General features: G+C 39.5%; 3 protein-coding genes across 3 annotated transcripts; 2 read left to right on the top strand and 1 right to left on the bottom strand.

Annotated features, from left to right (window-relative positions):
• Positions 1-107: 107 nt before the first annotated feature.
• Positions 108-943, top strand: LOC103510469 (elongation of very long chain fatty acids protein 5-like; the record flags this gene model as incomplete). Its single annotated transcript, XM_008475133.1, has 2 exons — positions 108-257; positions 829-943. Coding segments are annotated over 2 exons (240 nt in total), but the record flags the coding sequence as incomplete, so codon positions are not given.
• A 2,304-nt stretch (positions 944-3,247) lies between these two features.
• LOC103510468 (elongation of very long chain fatty acids protein 4-like) lies at positions 3,248-4,654 on the top strand (the record flags this gene model as incomplete). The annotated part of the gene is made up of 2 exons (XM_008475132.1): positions 3,248-3,517; positions 4,628-4,654. Coding segments are annotated over 2 exons (297 nt in total), but the record flags the coding sequence as incomplete, so codon positions are not given.
• Positions 4,510-18,243, bottom strand: LOC103510467 (mediator of RNA polymerase II transcription subunit 25). Its single transcript, XM_026824500.1, has 16 exons — positions 18,186-18,243; positions 16,344-16,511; positions 15,837-16,056; positions 15,300-15,445; positions 14,733-14,895; positions 14,318-14,440; positions 13,252-13,312; positions 12,871-13,163; positions 11,738-11,880; positions 10,978-11,140; positions 10,185-10,365; positions 8,535-8,687; positions 8,147-8,388; positions 6,992-7,222; positions 6,016-6,120; positions 4,510-5,060 (listed from the first exon to the last, which is right to left on the bottom strand). The coding sequence occupies exons 1-16, from the start codon at positions 18,239-18,241 to the stop codon at positions 4,827-4,829; spliced, it is 2,682 nt and encodes an 893-aa protein (XP_026680301.1). The 5' UTR covers positions 18,242-18,243; the 3' UTR covers positions 4,510-4,826.
• Positions 18,244-20,128: the final 1,885 nt, after the last annotated feature.

Genomic DNA, 20,128 nt, shown 5'->3' with positions numbered 1-20,128 from the left:
CGGGCGGGAATCGAACCCGCGGCCTAGCGCTTACAAGGCAGACGCACTACCAACTAAGCTAACTAGGCTGGCATATTTCATACTCAATTTATTTTATTTCCTTCCAGATTCAATTCACTACCGCTCTGATTTTGGGTGTGAACGGAATCAAGTCTGGCTGTGATTTTCCCCTCTGGATGCAATATCTTCTTGTCTTCTACATGATCACGTTCATTGTTCTCTTCGGCAATTTCTATGCCAAAGCGTACATTCACAAGGTAAAATGTAATTTAAATTAGTGTTCCCACTACACACGACACGATTTTTTTCTAAACAAGTGGGAACGGGCCTTTAGTCGTATTTTCCTTTCGAAATTTTCCCCTCTTCTGAAGCTCGTTTCTCCTCTTTTGGCGTGGTCTGTACTAAACCATAGGAAATACAAGGAGGCGCGCCATCGAAATCGTTTCCGACAGAAAATTACGACAAATCTCCTGCAAAGATCCTCTAGACTTTTAGTCTAGGTCCTCATAACTTCCATCAATCCCAAAATCAAATGAGCAAAAGGCGCTATGTGTGTTAATATGTTATCCAAATTTTATCAATATCGGACAAACCCTTCGTGGGTTATGGCGAAACAAAGAATTTGTTAAAATCTTTAGTCCCGATATCAAATCGATCCCCCAAATTACAATGGGAAAATCTAACAAAATTTCAATTTTAACTCTAACAAAAGTATGCTGTGTCGATTTGGCAACCCAAACTTTGGGCAGACCGTCAATAAATTTTATTGACTGTTTCTCTCTATTCGGTATAATCAATTGAATTAAATATTATTTTGCATTTTTTCAGGAAAAAGAAGCCAAAAAGTCAAAAGATGAAATTCAAAACAATAACAACTGCCCGGAAGTGACCAATGAAAATGACAAGAAATCTCAGTAAGCCAATCAAAAGCTGCGAAATAAATTCACTATTCCGAGAATGAACATTATCCCATCAGGATAAAATCCGCCCCGGGCGGGAATTGAACCCGCGGCCTAGCGCTTACAAGGCAGACGCACTACCAACTAAGCTAACTAGGCTGGCAGTTCGCCTCTTATGGTTTAAGATAAGGTATAATATGGTATCTATAAGGCCATTATCATAGTATTGTTCTCCTAACCGAAACGCATTTATGCATTACGCATACTAATCGCAGAGCTTCGTTTGCTCAAATTGCACAAGGCTTCCTCAGGTACATTTTCACATGTACCAGAAATTCTGAATTTAGTTCGCAATTCGTATGGCATTAGGTCAATAAGTTTTATAAGTTCTACAATTCACTGGACCACTAGTTGAGGAAATCATGCCTTAACTGAGATTCGAATCCCTGATCTCCTAATTACTTGACGAGCTTTTGACCATTGAACTAGCAAACCAGGTGTTTTTTACCTACATGGAAAAAATTCCAAAATTTTGAGGCATCTTCAAATTAAATTGATCCCAAGGGCAAGGAAAACCTAGACCCTTGACAAATGGAGTGTGCCTGAAGGCATGTGATGTATTCCAATCCACTCGACCCCCCAATCGCATCGGGTGAAAATCGCCTCTCAACCAATGAGGTAAAAAAAAGAGGAAAAAAAATGCAACTTGCAACCCTCAGATCCTTCATAACAAAAAGACCACCTCAGTTTTACTCAAAGCTCCCAAATCGAACTTCCTTGGGGAAAACAAGCAGAACAAACAATGCCACCTCCTTAGCATTATGTAATTTGAGTATAAATTACTATGTTTAATGTTTTTTAAGGTTCCTACCCATCTATTAGAAGGTAATTATGTAATATGCTCAGCCAGAGGAAGTTGGGTCGTGCGTCAAACCGCCAGGAGAAGGACTGTTCGGGAGATGGCAACTTAATAGTTGGCCTCAATTTCCCCCGGGGTTGGGGGTTTTTACGAGGTCTCGTACCTAGGTAGGTCAATGACCTGAGTGGGATCGCGAAAACATTCTTTTTCTTCTTCGCCTTTTCCCGTGTACGGACGGGGTCGGCGCTTTTCGTCAGCCTCTCAATCAGCCCTAACTAGGGTGATTGCTTCGGGCTAACATTTGGTTTTGGCTACAAATTTTACGAGTGGATGCCCTTCGCACTCAACCTTTGCTATTGCTTTAGCAAGGGAAATTCAGGCTGGTATACTCGCTGTTTATAGTCCCCCAGGCAGACCAAGCTGGTCCACTCTCTGTTTTACGTCCCCCAACCAGACAACTCCCGTTTTGCCGTCACTTAAGACCTTAGAATTTATAAAGTGACGTCAAATGAGTCAAATCCATACAGTGAAGTCAAAAGAGATCTCTAGTCAGCTTCCATGGCGTAGTGGTCACTGCGCTCGCCTTGCACGCGGGAGACCCGGGTTCGATTCCCGGCGGGGTCAAGAAATTTGTATCATGCAAATGATTGATTCCGTGACTGGCTGTTGCGGGGCCCACTCAGCCTCGTGAGGAAAATGAGTAGCTATGACATATAAATGCGCATAGCGACCGGTGCCAGCATGGTAGGTAAACATTGGATTTTAGTATTATTGAGATATTGGGAAAAATCCTACAATGCTGCAGTGAGCACCAAAGTTGTGACATAATAACACAAAGAAAATGCATTTATTATGGACCTTGGAAATGTCAATTTGCTTCGACTTTTTGGCACGTCCGTGTAGTTTCATTTACTATACATTAAATTGGGTCGGGGGCCTTTTCTTACGATTTTTGTAACCCCCGGGGCCACAAAGCAAGTTTTAACTCCGTTTAAAGTTTAACCCTCGGATTAATAGGATTAATAAGATTAATTTTATTAAGCAATATGATTGGCTGATTTCAAAAAATTCCATACAATTTAGCTAATTAGATTCCTTAATCCGAGAGTTAAACATAAACTGAGTTTAAACTCACTTTGTGGACCAAGATCTCTCTCTTTCTCTCTCTCTCCCTCTCTCTTTCTCACTCTCTCTTTCTCTCTCTCTCCCTCTCTCTCTATCTCTTTCTGTCTCTCCCTCTCTCTCTTTCTGCCCCTCTCTCTATCTCTTTCTGTCCCTCCCTCTCTCTCTCTCTCTCTTTCTTTCGCTTTCTCTCTCTCTCTTTCGCGCTCTCTCTCTCTCTCTCTCTCTCTCCTATATCCACACTTTTCAGCTATTCTTGAATTCTCCTTTGGGTATCCGATGCTGCTGTTAGCTGTTACTCTCTCTCTCTCTCTCTCTCTCTCTCTCTCTCTCTCTCTCTCTCTCTCTCTCTCTCTCTCTCTCTCTTTCTCAACTCCTCGAGTTCTGCGACACCTTCTTCTTCATTCTGCGCAAGAAGGATGCGCAGTTGACGTTTCTCCACGTCTACCATCACAGCACCATGTTCTTCCTTTGGTGGATTGGCATTAAGTGGGTCCCATCTGGTTCTACGTTTCTACCAGCCATGGTGAACAGTTTCATTCATGTGCTCATGTATTCTTACTATGCCTTAGCAGCGCTGGGGCCGCATATAGCCAAGTACTTGTGGTGGAAGAAGTACCTCACTATACTTCAGTTGGTGAGTATTTTTTTTTATTATTATTATTATTATTTTTTTTTTTTAAGAGGTTTGACAGAGGGAACTGTAACTGCTAAGGTCTTATCGTCCCGAAATCGAAGAGAGAAGGAAGACAGTATAGGAGAAAGCCAACCGTTCCGAGAACGAACATTAACGAACTCGTAATAGCCAATGGAAAAGCAGAATTTTGAATTCGGACGAATTAGATCGAAATATGGAATTGTAAATACTTTTCCATACTTCGGTGTTGTAGGGCACTGATAGTGCTAGTCAGCACTTGTTGATCAAATATAGGAGTACGGCTGGCCGAGTAATTCCAGTGGTAACGCGTTTTATCAAAGTGCAGAAGATCCCGGGTTCGATACGTCGACAAAAAATTGTACTCGTAGAACATATTTAGATAGCAAATATTTTAACGGGTTACTTTCTGGTGTTCTCATGTCGACCTAACACCTAAATGGTAAGTGATGTGTTATTTGTGTCTCTCCTCGCCCATCTGATGAGGGACACACTACGGAATGGGCCATTTCGACTGAAGTCAATTGAACTCCCCGTGTTTAGTGGTAGATCATTGCAGATTTTTGAAGTCGCGGTAGGTAAACCTCAGTAGATATTTCATACTTTTTTATAAAACCTATAAATAGGTAACCTACTTACTTGAATATAAAAAAATCTCAAAGTTTCAAATTCTCGTTTTGTTATTCCCTAAAACCCATAGGTATAAATAATATACCGGGTTGGGTAAGGTAGGGGGGGCGTAAAAAAATGAGAATATGCCCAAAGGGGGCGCCATGCAAAAAAGTTTGAGAACCACTGACGTAGAGGGTAATTCTTCAAAAGGCAAGTCAATGAAAAATTGCTAGCAACAAGGAAAAATCAATACAATTTTTCTATATTGGAGAAAATACTTGCTTTAGGAGTGTTCTAAAGTAGTTCTTGCTCGGTTGAGAACCAATCGGGGGGCGTAAAAAAAATGAGAATATGCCCAAAGGGGGCGCCATGCAAAAAAGTTTGAGAACCACTGACGTAGAGGGTAATTCTTCAGAAGGCAAGTCAATGAAAAATTGCTAGCAACAAGGAAAAATCAATACAATTTTTTCTATATTGGAGAAAATACTTGCTTTAGGAGTGTTCTAAAGTAGTTCTTGCTCGGTTGAGAACCAATTACAAGGCGGACCAATATTTTGCGTCAAACGAAACCATTGCAGCGATACAGGCTATCATCCATTACCTTACTGGTCTCAATCAACCCTTGGTCTTACCTCTTGCCAGGGCCGCCGCACTGGTGGGGCCCCCCCGGGGGTCTCAGTTATCCCAGGAACTCAAACGAGGGCACATCGTCAAACTGGCCCTGAGGTTGGGGCTGCCCCATGCCCATCATCTGTTGCCGGTACTGCGGCTGTTGATGCTGGAGTAAATTCCGCAGCCCCGGGTTATTCGGCATACCGGGCCGCATCATACGTTGTGCCGCCATGTTGGGCCGCTGTTGCATTTGCTGCAGCTGCGCCCTGAGATGTTTCTGCTGCTCGATCTCCATCTGAACCTGTGAATATCAAATGTCGAATTAAAATATGTATCCAAGATACGAGAATCTTTCTTCGTATTTCGTTACAAATAAAATCGACTATTTCGATTAGAAAGGTGTTAAATTGGTGAGTTTTCGATACCACTCAGGCAAGGGTGGCAAACTGAATTTAAACTCGGTAGGTATAAGTTTAGCTCTCGGATTGGTTGAATTTCAAAAAATTTCAGCCAATCAGATTGCTTACACCGAAATTAAAACAACCGAGTATAACTCAGATTGTGAACCCCGACCACAGCACAGGGTATCATCGTCAGACCAAGATATTAAGTTTGAGAGATAGAAAAAACCTTTGTTTGAGTGAGTTTTACAAGTACACTGAACTTCTAGATACTATAGCCGATAGCGCTACCTTGAACTGGTTCTCCTGCTGTTGTGCCTGCTCTAGGTTCTGATGAAGCTGCTGTTGCATCTGCATGTTGCTCTGTATTTCCATCTATGTCTTGTAGTTTAGTTCCTGCTGTTGTTCTAGTAAAAATAATGGTATTCTAGATTACATTACTCACGATATTATTTGTACGATTCATAGAGAGGTAAATTAGGGTAAAACACATAAATATTTTCAATGAAAAAAGAAAATACCTACGCTTTGAAATTTCCATGTCCATTTTGTAAATGGTTACTTTGGTATCCTTATCTAAACATCTTAAAAAAAAAAAAAAAAAAAAAAAAAACTGAATTTAAACTCGGTAGGTATAAGTTTAGCTCTCGGATTGGTTGAATAGTTGAATTTCAAAAAATTTCAGCCAATCAGATTGCTTACACCGAAATTAAATCAACCGAGTCTAACTCAGATTGTGAACCCTGACCACAGGGTATCATCGTCAGACCAAGATATTAAGTTTGAGAGATAGAAAAAACCTTTGTTTGAGTGAGTTTTACAAGTACACTGAACTTCTAGATACTATAGCGCTACCTTGAACTGGTTCTCCTGCTGTTGTGCCTGCTCTAGGTTCTGATGAAGCTGCTGTTGCATCTGCATGTTGCTCTGTATTTCCATCTGTGTCTTGTAGTTTAGTTCCTGCAGAGAAAAAAATTTTTGAAACCAAAAAACAAAAAAACGCCAAGGGTTTTTAAAAAAAAAAAAAAAAAAAAAAAAAAAAAAATCGGTATGGATTGACCTCGGAGCTTTTTCAATATCAACAGCATTTCCCCCCTTTGAAAATAGAATCACCTAGATTCGTATAAGGTTAAACCAACTTTTAGGGCTGTTTGCCGCTACACACGAGCCTCAGAGTGGGTTTTTGAGTACGTAGAGCAGAGGTTCTCAAACTGGGGGGCGTGGAGACAAATCAGGGGGGGGGATGTCCGAAATACATTGGGAGTTCTGTCTTCTAAGCTTGGAAGAACGAAGATGTTGATGTCAAAACTCAGAAACAAAGAACGTCTTATATTTTCAACTATAAAATTGTTAAAACCTATAAATAGGTAACCTACTTACTTGAATATAAAAAAAATCTCAAAGTTTCAAATTCTCGTTTTGTTATTCCCTAAAACCCATAGGTATAAATAATATACCGAGGGGTTGGGTAAGGTAGGGGGGGCGTAAAAAAAATGAGAATATGCCCAAAGGGGGCGCCATGCAAAAAAGTTTGAGAACCACTGACGTAGAGGGTAATTCTTCAAAAGGCAAGTCAATGAAAAATTGCTAGCAACAAGGAAAAATCAATACAATTTTTCTATATTGGAGAAAATACTTGCTTTAGGAGTGTTCTAAAGTAGTTCTTGCTCGGTTGAGAACCAATTACAAGGCGGACCAATATTTTGCGTCAAACGAAACCATTGCAGCGATACAGGCTATCATCCATTACCTTACTGGTCTCAATCAACCCTTGGTCTTACCTCTTGCCAGGGCCGCCGCACTGGTGGGGCCCCCCCGGGGGTCTCAGTTATCCCAGGAACTCAAACGAGGGCACATCGTCAAACTGGCCCTGAGGTTGGGGCTGCCCCATGCCCATCATCTGTTGCCGGTACTGCGGCTGTTGATGCTGGAGTAAATTCCGCAGCCCCGGGTTATTCGGCATACCGGGCCGCATCATACGTTGTGCCGCCATGTTGGGCCGCTGTTGCATTTGCTGCAGCTGCGCCCTGAGATGTTTCTGCTGCTCGATCTCCATCTGAACCTGTGAATATCAAATGTCGAATTAAAATATGTATCCAAGATACGAGAATCTTTCTTCGTATTTCGTTACAAATAAAATCGACTATTTCGATTAGAAAGGTGTTAAATTGGTGAGTTTTCGATACCACTCAGGCAAGGGTGGCAAACTGAATTTAAACTCGGTAGGTATAAGTTTAGCTCTCGGATTGGTTGAATTTCAAAAAAATTCAGCCAATCAGATTGCTTACACCGAAATTAAAACAACCGAGTCTAACTCAGATTGTGAACCCCGACCACAGCACAGGGTATCATCGTCAGACCAAGATATTAACTTTGAGAGATAGAAAAAAACCTTTGTTTGAGTCGGATAAATTTCGCCCGCGACGGCATTCGAACCCGCGGCCTAGGGCCTACAATGTAGACACGCTTCACTCCAAGCTGACTAGGCTGGTTAAGAAAATTGAAGCTTTTTTTTTAGTTTTTCTTCTTCTTCTTCTTTTTTGCCTAACATGTTGTTATTGTATGTTGTATGTTATTGTTATTGTAATGTTATTACCAATCAAATATATAAGACCTTGTTTAGACTACGAGAGTAAAGGGACTTTTCAGTCCTATGCTGGTAGTATAAACAAGGTATATTATATTCTATTCTATTCTATTCTAACATAACATCCTACAACGGAAAAGAGTAGGAAGACAGGATATATTAGAAATTCAGCTGTTCCCAGACCGAAACCTCATCCGTTTGAAGATAACGTTCGGCCAGGACGGGAATGGAACCCGATGGTGTAAAACAAAAGGTCAGCTATTACCACAGTTCTGGTTGTCCATCCCGGCTGCTCTAGGTTCTGATGAAGCTGCTGTTGCATCTGCATGTTGCTCTGTATTTCCATTTGGGTCTTGTAGTTTAGTTCCTGCTGTTGTTCTAGCTATTATAAATACATACCTTGAACTGGTTCTCCTGCTGTTGTGCCTGCTCTAGGTTCTGATGAAGCTGCTGTTGCATCTGCATGTTGCTCTGTATTTCCATTTGGGTCTTGTAGTTTAGTTCCTGCTGTTGTGCTGCCTCCAGTGTTTTTCTCAGCTGTTGTATCTTAGCCAGGTTCTGTTGGCGGGCTTGCTCTATATGATCGTTATAAGGGGGTCGAGGTCCCCCTGGCCCACCCCGGGGCCCTGGTTGCATCATACCCCCAGGGACGGGAACAGTGCTGCCTCCAGTGTTTTTCTCAGCTGTTGTATCTTAGCCAGGTTCTGTTGGCGGGCTTGCTCTATATGATCGTTATAGGGGGGTCGGGGTCCCCCTGGCCCACCCCGGGGCCCTGGTTGCATCATACCCCCAGGCACGGGAACCCCAGAGGGCAGGGGTACTTGGCCCCCTGGGCCTATAGAAGGGCCGGATATAGGGCCGGGACCCCCTATACCAGCCGGGCCTGGGCCGGGACCCCCTGGTGGATTATTCTGTGACCCAGCCATCGCCTGCATCAGACCTGGAATTACAAAGATTTAGATATTAATAGCTAGCTTGGTTAGATTGGAGGGTAGATAAGTATTCGTATAAGTTTTCCCTAACTTTTAGAGCTGTTTGCCCCTACACCTAAGCTTCAGAATGTTTTTTTTTTATGCCAGCCTAGTTAGCTTGGAGGTTAGCGTGTCTGCCTTACAAGCGCTAGGTCACGGGTTCGAATCCCGCCCGGGGCGAACTTTATCTTACACAGATAAGATTTATTTTCGGAACGGCTGGCTCTTTCCTATCCTGGTCTCCTGCTCTCTTCGATTTCGGTACGATAAGACATCCTGTAGTTACAGTTCCCTCTATCAAAACTCTATTGAAAAAAGAAGAAAAAAATTACCACCCGAACTTTCTCTCTCCCCCTCTCTTTCTCTTTCCCTCTCTCCCTCACTCTCTCCCTCTCTCTCTCTTTCTTTCTTTCTCTCTCACTCTCTCTCTCTTTCTCTTTCTTTCTCTCACTCTCTCTCTTTCTTTCTTTCTCTCTTTCTCTCTCTCCCTCTCTCTCTCTCTCTCCCTCCCTCCCTCTATCTTTCTCACTCTCTCTCTCTCTCTCTAAGGCTTTCATGGCCGGATTCTCAGTAAGCTCTTCCACCTAACCGAAATTCCCATGAGGGGAGTGACTATAAGACTGTCACCTAACAGGCGAGTGCCCTCACTACTAGCGCTAGGCAAGGTAAAGATCCTGGGTATCTGTGTAAGATCAACAAGATAGTGGATGTAACCAATGCATTAGAGAAATGAAATTTTGAAACCAATGACGCAATAAATGCCAACGGTAAAAAAAAAGTTACTTTTTCCGAGTTTTGACCTCAGATTTGGATTTTTCACAACTTTTTACGTAGGAATCGACCTTTTATTAATAATATTTTCCCAAAAGCAACTCCTCCATTGGTCAAAATTACAAATAATTATTTTTAAAAAAAAGTAGAAACTAAACGCGTCTTCCTTCTAGGCGCTAGGTCGAGGGTTCGAAACCCACACTGGGCGAACTTTATCCTAAACAGATATGGTTCGTTCTAGGAACGACTAGCTTTTTCCTATCCTGTCTTCCTTATCCCTTTTATTTTAGAACGAGACCTCAGCAGGTGCAGTTTCCTGATAGTCTGTACCAATTGGACGTTGTTTTCGGTTTTCGGATCGTTGTATTTATCAGATATCGGATAAATCGGATAAAAACTTCGCGCCACAATCTACAATTATATTCTTCTTCTTCCTTGCCCAATCCACAATAGTAAGAATAAAACTTTATCCTAAACAGATATGGTTCGTTCTAGGAACGACTAGCTTTTTCCTATCCTGTCTTCCTTATCCCTTTGATTTTAGAACGAGACCTCAGCAGTTGCAGTTTCCTGATATTCTGTACCAATTGGACGTTGTTTTCGGTTTTCGGATCGTTGTATTTATGAGATATCGGATAAAAACTTCGCGCCACAATCTACAATATTATATTATTCTTCTTCTTCTTCTTCCTGGCCCAATCCACAATAGTAAGAATAAAATTCAATAATTACCTTTCGAAGTCGATCCACAAACGCCGTCTGATCATTCGGTATAAAACCAAGATAGGCGTTCTTCTCTGCCGTGTAGAGGAGAATGAGAACTTTAATATCACACGCCTGAGTGACTTGACTGTTGGTGAAATGGACACAACCCGCCTGTGAACAAAAATTTTAGCTAATTAGATTCCTTAATCCGAGAGTTAAACTCAAACTGAGTTTAAACTCACTTTGTAGACCAAGATCTCTCTCTCTCTCTCTTTCTTTCTTTCTTTCTCTCTCTCTCCCCCTCTCTCTATCTTTCTCACTCTCTCTAAGAACAAAAATGAAACCTATGTTACTGGACTATTCTTAGGACGATCAGAAAGAGACGATATTTACTGGACTAATATTTGGTCAAGCAGATTTTTTTTGTTGATTTCTTTTAAGTGGCAGAGTTGTGCTGGAAGAAATCTTAGTGGTAAAGCAGAGTACACATTTTCACAGTTTTTGTGAAAATCACAGCATTACAAAGTTTAGTGTCTCTTTTGCAATCGACCTCCATTTTTTCAAAAATCTTTTTACACGGGGTAAGTGTAGTGTCTCTTTTGCAATCGATCTCCATAAAAAAAAACACTGGTAATGCCGCCACTGGTTGCTACTTGATCAAAGTAGCTCCTCAATTGTCCTCATGAAGTTGAGTGTTTCCTTTCTATGAAATAAAAACGGTGGTGAAACACTTTTTATTATTATTATTTACAAAATTTACGGATGGAAGTAGTAGGTACTTACAAATCCATTGCTCATAACTTTGGTTAGGGCTTCCAGAGCCTCGCACTGTTGAGGATGGAATAGAACTGACTTGGAATTCTTCAGATAAGCTCCTCCAATGGTCCCTATCAACTGTTTGGGCATCAGCTGCATTATTAACTTCTCAGGCCAGGCCTCGGCTTTCCTGAAATGCCAAAGACGGAACCAAATAAGTACAATTCTTTTTTCATTGAATCAGTTATATGCTATCCAAATAAGTAGCACCAAATAAGTAATTGATTGCTGTGATATAAAAACGGCGGTGAAACAAACACTAATTTTTTATGTTACCGGATAAATTTCGCCCGCGACGGCATTCGAACCCGCGGCCTAGGGCCTACAATGTAGACACGCTTCACTCCAAGCTGACTAGGCTGGTTAAGAAAATTGAAGCTTTTTTTTTAGTTTTTCTTCTTCTTCTTCTTTTTTGCCTAACATGTTGTTATTGTATGTTGTATGTTATTGTTATTGTAATGTTATTACCAATCAAATATATAAGACCTTGTTTAGACTACGAGAGTAAAGGGACTTTTCAGTCCTATGCTGGTAGTATAAACAAGGTATATTATATTCTATTCTATTCTATTCTAACATAACATCCTACAACGGAAAAGAGTAGGAAGACAGGATATATTAGAAATTCAGCTGTTCCCAGACCGAAACCTCATCCGTTTGAAGATAACGTTCGGCCAGGACGGGAATGGAACCCGATGGTGTAAAACAAAAGGTCAGCTATTACCACAGTTCTGGTTGTCCATCCCGAGAGTTAGCGGATACTTGGCATGGTACGGTACGGGTTAACTTCTGTGGATCGTTTGGATTTTTGCCTTTCTCGATCCATTCGACCATTCCCTGCCATATAGTGTGACGTTCCCGAGCTCCCTGCTGAAATGTGAAAGTAAATAGCTAAAGGACGACACACTCGGAAGGCCGGATCAGACTAAAAATCTAGTGAGCAAAAGTTCTTTACGTATTAAACATGTTTGCCTGATTTCAAGAAAATCAGACAGAATTAGGTATGGCTAAACATAGATTTTTTCACAAATAATAAAATAATAATAATAATAATAATAATAATAATAGAAAGTAAAAAAAAAAATCCCCACGAAGTCCACAAAGGTCAGATCGGGCCCAAAATCTAATGTGAACATTTCCTTTGTGTTGAACATTTTTACCAAAATGTTAACGAAATCGTACAAAGCGTTCCGAGTTATAAACAAGCAGACAGACAAACTGAAGAATAATCGTGGAGCTAAAACTCGTTAATTCTCCAACCTTTCAAAATAGTATTAAAGTATTGACTTATTTAGAAAAAAAAACATTCATTCTAAAAAATCTTACCTGTAATGGTTGCTGTCCTTGGGGTCCACCAGGCTGTCCAACTTGTTGCTGTTGTTGCTGTTGATTCTGCTGTGTCTGCTGTTGCTGGTTTTGTTGTTGTTGTTGCTGTTGAGCCGCTTGCTGTGCTTGTTGCTGTTGTGCTGCCTGCTGCATACGGAGCTGCTGTTGGTTCACGGCTTGCTGCTGTTGTTGGTGGAGTTGTTGCTGTTGATGGACTTGTTGCTGTTGTTGGTTCTGCTGAGCTTGTAATAATAATAATAATAATAATAATAATAGAAAGTAAAAAAAAAAATCCCCACGAAGTCCACAAAGGTCAGATCGGGCCCAAAATCTAATGTGAACATTTCCTTTGTGTTGAACATTTTTACCAAAATGTTAACGAAATCGTACAAAGCGTTCCGAGTTATAAACAAGCAGACAGACAAACTGAAGAATAATCGTGGAGCTAAAACTCGTTAATTCTCCAACCTTTCAAAATAGTATTAAAGTATTGACTTATTTAGAAAAAAAAACATTCATTCTAAAAAATCTTACCTGTAATGGTTGCTGTCCTTGGGGTCCACCAGGCTGTCCAACTTGTTGCTGTTGTTGCTGTTGATTCTGCTGTGTCTGCTGTTGCTGGTTTTGTTGTTGTTGTTGCTGTTGAGCCGCTTGCTGTGCTTGTTGCTGTTGTGCTGCCTGCTGCATACGGAGCTGCTGTTGGTTCACGGCTTGCTGCTGTTGTTGATGGAGTTGTTGCTGTTGATGGACTTGTTGCTGTTGTTGGTTCTGTTGAGCTTGTTGTTGTTGCTGCTGCATTTGCATCAGGTTGGCGTTTTGTTGATTTACTGTGGATAAGACATGGGAATGTGTTAATTAAATGGAATTGAGAAATTAAGAGTTTCGCGTCACTGAATCACGTAGGTTTTGACTGACTAAGGGGGTTTACCCTCCGATACGGTGATAAGCTGTTCGGTCCTCGCGCCATGATAAACGCCTGTAGAATAAGAAAACAATTGAGATATGAAACAGAAAAGAAATGGTTTTGACACGAAATGAGCTACTAAAGCTTCCTGTTGAAACATCGTATTTGAGAAGTAAACATTCTGAAATTTTGTATGGAACAATAATCAGACAAATAACCTCCTCGACTTTGATGGTACATTTGTTCTCTTTGGACAAAATTTTCGATGACAAATTCGAGGAAATCAGGCTGTATCTCGTTAATGCAATTTTCAATTTCACCTTTCAATGCTTGTGGGTTTGTTTGTGTAAACCTGTGACTTTAGATACCCTCACAGAAAGTAGTCTAGGGGGGTAAAATTACATGATCATGGAGGCCATTTCTCGTCAGAAAAACGGAAAATGACACGATTACGACTAGGAAAATGCTCACGCAAAAGTGATAATGCGTCGATTTTATAATGCTAACGCGTTGTTGAACAGTTTTAGACTCCGTGATGACTAATTTTGATATGTTTACAATCCATCAGTCAAAGATTGGACAAGATAAAACAAGGCATAAAAAAGTTATGACCCTTTCAAATCTTGCGTTCTTATTGGGACACCCTTTATGGGAAAATGACACGATTACGACTAGGAAAATGCTCACGCAAAAGTGATAATGCGTCGATTTTATAATGCTAACGCGTTGTTGAACAGTTATAGACTCCGTGATGACTAATTTTGATATGTTTACAATCCATCAGTCAAAGATTGGACAAGATAAAACAACGCATAAAAAAGTTATGACCATTTCAAATCTTGCGTTGGGACACCCTTTATGTAGACTAAGTAGGTACTTGGGGTTTCTACGACATTTTGATTTTGAACTTGAAGAGATACTATTGTGAATAATTTGCCTATTTAGATTAAGAAACCAATTTTTTGATTAATTAAGGTTAGACAGAGAAACAGAATTGGTATGAAAGAAAAGGGAGTTTTTCCTTCCATAAACTTGTTGAACAATAATATTTTAAAGAACAACAATAATATAACTTACCTGTTGTTGCATGGCTTGCTGCTGCTGTTGCTGCCACACGGATTGCTGTTGCTGTGATGGAGTTTGCTGTGTGGCTGCTGATTGCTGAGGTACCACAGGTTGCTGGTTCGAGGTTGGAATGTTCTGTGAGGAGGAAGTTTTTTTATGTTAGTTGAGTTGAGAACAAACTCACTGAGAAAAATGGCCTTCCTACTGGGCCCCTAAAGACCAAATCAGGACCAATAATAATGATAAAAAAAAATCTCTTGATTTAGCAGTCAAAAATTCTTAACTTGGCGGGGCGGAGAGCTACCACGCTCCTTAATTTAGTTGAAAATTTTGGTAGCAGATTTCTCTCGACGGATACTTTTTTCTTTGAATCCCTAGTTTAGACATTTAGACCATTCATTGCCTTTGTTGAATAAAATATACTCACAGGGTTCTGTTGGGAAGGTGGGGCAGGTCTGAAGTTAGGGTTCTGTGTCTGGGGTGATCCCACATTACTTGGACTAGGCATGGATGCAACAGGTAGATTAAGAGGAGCAGGGGCGGGCAGAGTAGAACCCACTGGGGTGGGACTCATAGGTCGCTCCTTCAAACTAGAGGAGAGAAAAAAGAGAATTTACTTTTAAAAAAAAAGGATTTTTGGTAAACTTAATTGAGAAGGTCTATGAAAGTAGGGCAATTTTAAATAAACTCAAATAAAGGCCAAGCCAGCCTAGTTCGCTTGGAAGGTAGCGCGCCTGCCCCATTAGCATTAGATTAGTAAGCTATCTCATTCCTAGCAATCCAAAGTCACTGTAAGCTAAGATGGAGAATGGAGACTAACTTAAAGTTAGACCAAGTGGTTTGGGCTATCTTATTGGTTAGGTCGCGAAGTCGATTCCCGCCCCTGGCAAAAGTCTTCCTTTTTTTATGGCCAAGACCTTTGGACTCCGTTGGTACAGTTCCTCCTATCAAACCTCTTGAAAAAAGCTATTAGTAGATATTCGAATCATCTTACTTGTAGCCCTTGAGTAGAACCAAATGTCGAGGATCTTTGGCATAGTTTTTGGTTTGGGACATTTGTACATCACCTCCAGCCTTTTCAAACAGTTTCATGAGGGTGGGAATTTTCCTTGGAGACAGAATGGACAGGTGAATATTTCTCTGTAAAAACAAAAATAAAATTCAAAATTAATTACTCCTCCCCTCCTCAGAAAACCAAAGAAGAAAAGTAATGTGCAGGGCCAACTGAAGAAAGAAGGGAAACAGAACAAGTAAGTAATGGATGAAGAAAATTTGAACAGAATAAAAACAAACAGAGAATTAGATAGTGAAATGATAGATACTATGTTTTCACTTGACAAATAAAAGGAACTTGTTTATTAATAAAAGCATAGGGAAATACAGTTAGACACAGAGAGTAATCATAAAACAAGTTATTTTTTATGTTCCTTGGAAGGTCAACTTGACAGGGCAAAGTGATATTAACCAGACAAGCTCTTCAAATCAAATATACCCCTAAAGGGGATTTAGCTAAAAATTGAACATCACGTACCTCGCAAAACACTGTTGCTAGCTGTTCTAATGTCTGCCCCGCATACAGTGAGCATTGCATAACAGGAACAGAGTATGGAGGAGAGTTGCATACCAGAATGCAATGCTTGTGAGGAACACATGAAGACTCGCGGAGAGATTGCAAGTCTTCAAAGTAGACGAGTGCTGTGGCCAAACCTTCTGCTATGTTGGCATAGCCTTCACCTTTGCCACCCACCAACCTGAGGGGGAAGAGACAACATGGTCAGAAATTCTAGAGAAGCTGGGTTCTTTCTATGATCAATGAAATGGGTTCCATAACTTTTTGTAAGCCTTTCTTTCTTTACAGGTTTTATTGGACCATAGTAACTCCAAATTTCATTTTTACCTTTTTGCCCTAATTAACTGGGTATAATTTACAAACAATGATGAATAATGGACTTACATCTCTTTGTTGCAGATCTGGAAACATTTATTTTCCCCTTCATAAAATTACTTATAACTTTCCTAAAGAAATACAAACACTTACTCCATTTTTTCAAAGAGGTTCAATATTTTCTGTGGATTTGTCCAGTGCCCATATGATGTGGAAAATGGTTTCGGTCGACAGTCACTTGACTCGTACAAGACTAGACCATAATTTGCACAGCTCTCACACATGAACTCCCGATCTTCTATGGGAGCTTGATTGAAATATCTGAGGGAGAAACAAGTTAAATTATTATCTTCACTTGGAATTGAAAAATTGATATCTCTCTCTCTTTATCCTATTGAAAGAGAAGTCATGTTTTATTATGGTCTACCAACTTCCTAATGCGAGAATAGATTCGAATAAGTACCTATCTTGATTGAGCGAAAGAAATGAGTTGAACATTTTAACTAGACGATAAAAAATATTCGTCATAAAAAAATATTAGGTAATAAAAAAAATAGGTACCTACATGTACTTTTGAAGTAATTATTATTATTTTTTTTTATTTTTCAAGAGGTTTTATAGAGGCATAGAGGGTTTTATAGATGCATGGTAATGGTAATGGTAATAATATTACTTTTATTGAACAGTATTAACAAAATGAGATTAATAACAATTGGAAAAGCAAAACGACAAATGTGAAATATACAAAGTAAGAAATTGAATTTTGCTAATCAATTGTTTGTTTTTTACATAGGAAGTATTATAAACCCAATGTGGCTAGGCACGGGTGGGGTTTATTATGTTTAATCAATCTTTTTTCCAATTATTTTTAGAAAACTCTTTTCCTTGCTTTTTTAGGGGTAGGTATTTTCTTTCACTTTTTACATGGTTTTTTAGGTGGTATTTTAGATATGAAGATATTTTCTATTATTTTTCTAAATTGCTTTCCAATTATTTTTAGAAAACTCTTTTCCTTGCTTTTTTAGGGGTAGGTATTTTCTTTCACTTTTTACATGGTTTTTTAGGTGGTATAAGACATGGGAATGTGTTGATTAAATGGAATTGAGAAATTAAGAGTTTCGCGTCACTGAATAACGTAGGTTTTGACTGACTAAGGGGGTTTACCCTCCGATACCGATACGGTGATAAGCTAGCCACCTCCTCATATTAACCTCACCCAGCCGGAGGAACCAGGAAAAGCCAGTGCAACGCAATTGCTCAGATGGATATGTAGTGGTTTGACTTCGGATCTGGAGGTTGGTGGTTCGAGTCCAAGTGAAGTCATGAAATTTATCAAGGTGTATCAGAGTGTTTTAAAGTGGGGAGCGATATTTGTGACAAGCATTGAAGTGTGTTTAACACAGTAAAAATTCCTTTTTCAAACTCAGTTTACAGTTAAGTACATTTCCTTTCTACTCACTTTGTTGGAACTGGGGCCCCATTCCTGTAGGCGGCTGTTGTAGTTGAGCTATGAGGGCACTCCCCTGGGGCGGCTGAACTTGCGGCCCTCCAGCACCGCCTGGATATTGAGCCCTGGGCATCATACCCCAGCGAGGGGGCCCTGGGTTCGGCCCTCCATAATTTGCACAGCTCTCACACATGAACTCCCGATCTTCTATGGGAGCTTGATTGAAATATCTGAGGGAGAAACAAGTTAAATTATAATCTTCACTTGGATTTGAAAAATTGATATCTATTTTTTTTTCTCTCTCTATCCTATTGAAAGAGAAGTAATGTTTTATTGTATAGTATAGCAGTAAATAGATAGTTGGAACAGTAAGTTATTAAATTGAACTTCACAGGATAATGTTATGACATGTCTATCTTGTAGACACTTGTATTACATCTTTAATCAGATAGGCATGACAATAAGCAGAATAATTATGCTTACCAATTCTGAGACTTGCTCTAAAAATGAGATTAACTTTCTCCGATTGAGATATTGAGATGACTTACTCTAATGAAGGGATAATGTAATTGGCTTTCAGCTCATTCAAATAAGCTCCGTTCATTGCAGATGTAGCAGTAAATAGATAGTTGGAACAGTAAGTTATTAAATTGAACTTCACAGGATAATGTTATGACATGTCTATCTTGTAGACACTTGCATTACATCTTTAATCAGATAGGCATGACAATAAGCAGAATAATTATGCTTAAGTACCAATTCTGAGACTTGCTCTAAAAATGAGATTAACTTTCTCCGATTGAGATGACTTACTCTAATGAAGGGATAATGTAATTGGCTTTCAGCTCATTCAAATAAGCTCCGTTCATTGCAGACATTACTTTTGTAAGAAAATTAATTTGAACACAAATTAGATATATATCTGACACCCTGGTGTAGTTTCATATGTTCTTTCAAAATAAATTACTTTTGCTGGAAAATTCCTTTTAGCACATATTTACCTCTAGTTTCTTATAGGCTATGTAAAAGTTCAGGATTTTAAGGGTCGGCCGAGGGGGGCCAACTTTAAAATCTTAAATGAGAACCCCCAGACCAGTTTGTGATACATCATATCAAAGGTCCTAAAGAGCGTAGTACTTTAGTACAAATTTGAACTCGATCCAACCACCAGGGCCGGAGTTATGGCCTAATCAAATTTTCATTTTTCCATGTTCTCCCACCAATAGCGGAAGCACCAAAAATGGGAAATTCATATCAATTGGTGATTTGTGCTTAAAATAGGTCCCACTAATGGTTGATATTGATATTCAGCCCCAAAAATGAAATTTAGACTTCCGGCCCTGATGGCCTCCGGGGGTGAAAATGGATGTTTCGAAATTTAATTTAATTGTCAAAGAACTTTTGTGGGACAATTCCTTTGAACACAAATCACATTTATATGTGATGCCCTGGTGTAGTTTCATATGTTCTTTCAAATAACTTTTGCAGGAAAATTCCTTTGAACAAAAATCACATTTATATCTGATACCCTGGTGTAGTTTCATATCTTCTGTCAAAGAACTTTTGTGGGAAAATTCTTTTGAACACAAATCACATATACATCTGATACCTACCCTGGTGTAGTTTCATATGTTCTGTCAAAGAACTTTTGTGGGACAATTCCTTTGAACACAAATCACATTTATATGTGATGCCCTGGTGTAGTTTCATATGTTCTTTCAAATAACTTTTGCAGGAAAATTCCTTTGAACAAAAATCACATTTATATCTGATACCCTGGTGTAGTTTCATATGTTCTGTCAAAGAACTTTTGTGGGAAAATTCTTTTGAACACAAATCTCATTTACATCTGATACCTACCCTGGTGTAGTTTCATATGTTCTGTCAAAGAACTTTTGTGGGAAAATTCTTTTGAACACAAATCTCATTTACATCTGATACCTACCCTGGTGTAGTTTCATATGTTCTGTCAAAGAACTTTTGTGGGAAAATTCTTTTGAACACAAATCTCATTTACATCTGATACCTACCCTGGTGTAGTTTCATATGTTCTGTCAAAGAACTTTTGTGGGAAAATTCTTTTGAACACAAATCTCATTTACATCTGATACCTACCCTGGTGTAGTTTCATATGTTCTGTCAAAGAACTTTTGTGGGACAATTCCTTTGAACACAAATCACATTTATATCTGACACCCTGGTGTAGTTTCATATGTCTTGTCAAATGACTTTTGCGGGAAAATTCCTTTGAACACAAAACACATTTATTTTTTATGCCCTGGTGTAGTTTAATATGTCCTGTCAAATAACTTTTGCAGGAAAATTCCTTTGAACAAAAATCACATTTATATCTGATACCCTGGTGTAGTTTCATATCTTCTGTCAAAGAACTTTTGTGGGTAAATTCTTTTGAACACAAATCACATTTACATCTGATACCTACATTTGTGAACTACATACCAAATTTCAAGTCTCTAGCTCATACCGTTCT

Source organism: Diaphorina citri, unplaced genomic scaffold, assembly GCF_000475195.1.
Source record: "Diaphorina citri unplaced genomic scaffold, Diaci psyllid genome assembly version 1.1 scaffold602, whole genome shotgun sequence".
NCBI lineage: Eukaryota > Metazoa > Arthropoda > Insecta > Hemiptera > Psyllidae > Diaphorina > Diaphorina citri.
The sequence above is the reverse complement of the archived record's forward strand: the minus strand, read 5'-3'. Positions and strand labels throughout refer to the sequence as shown.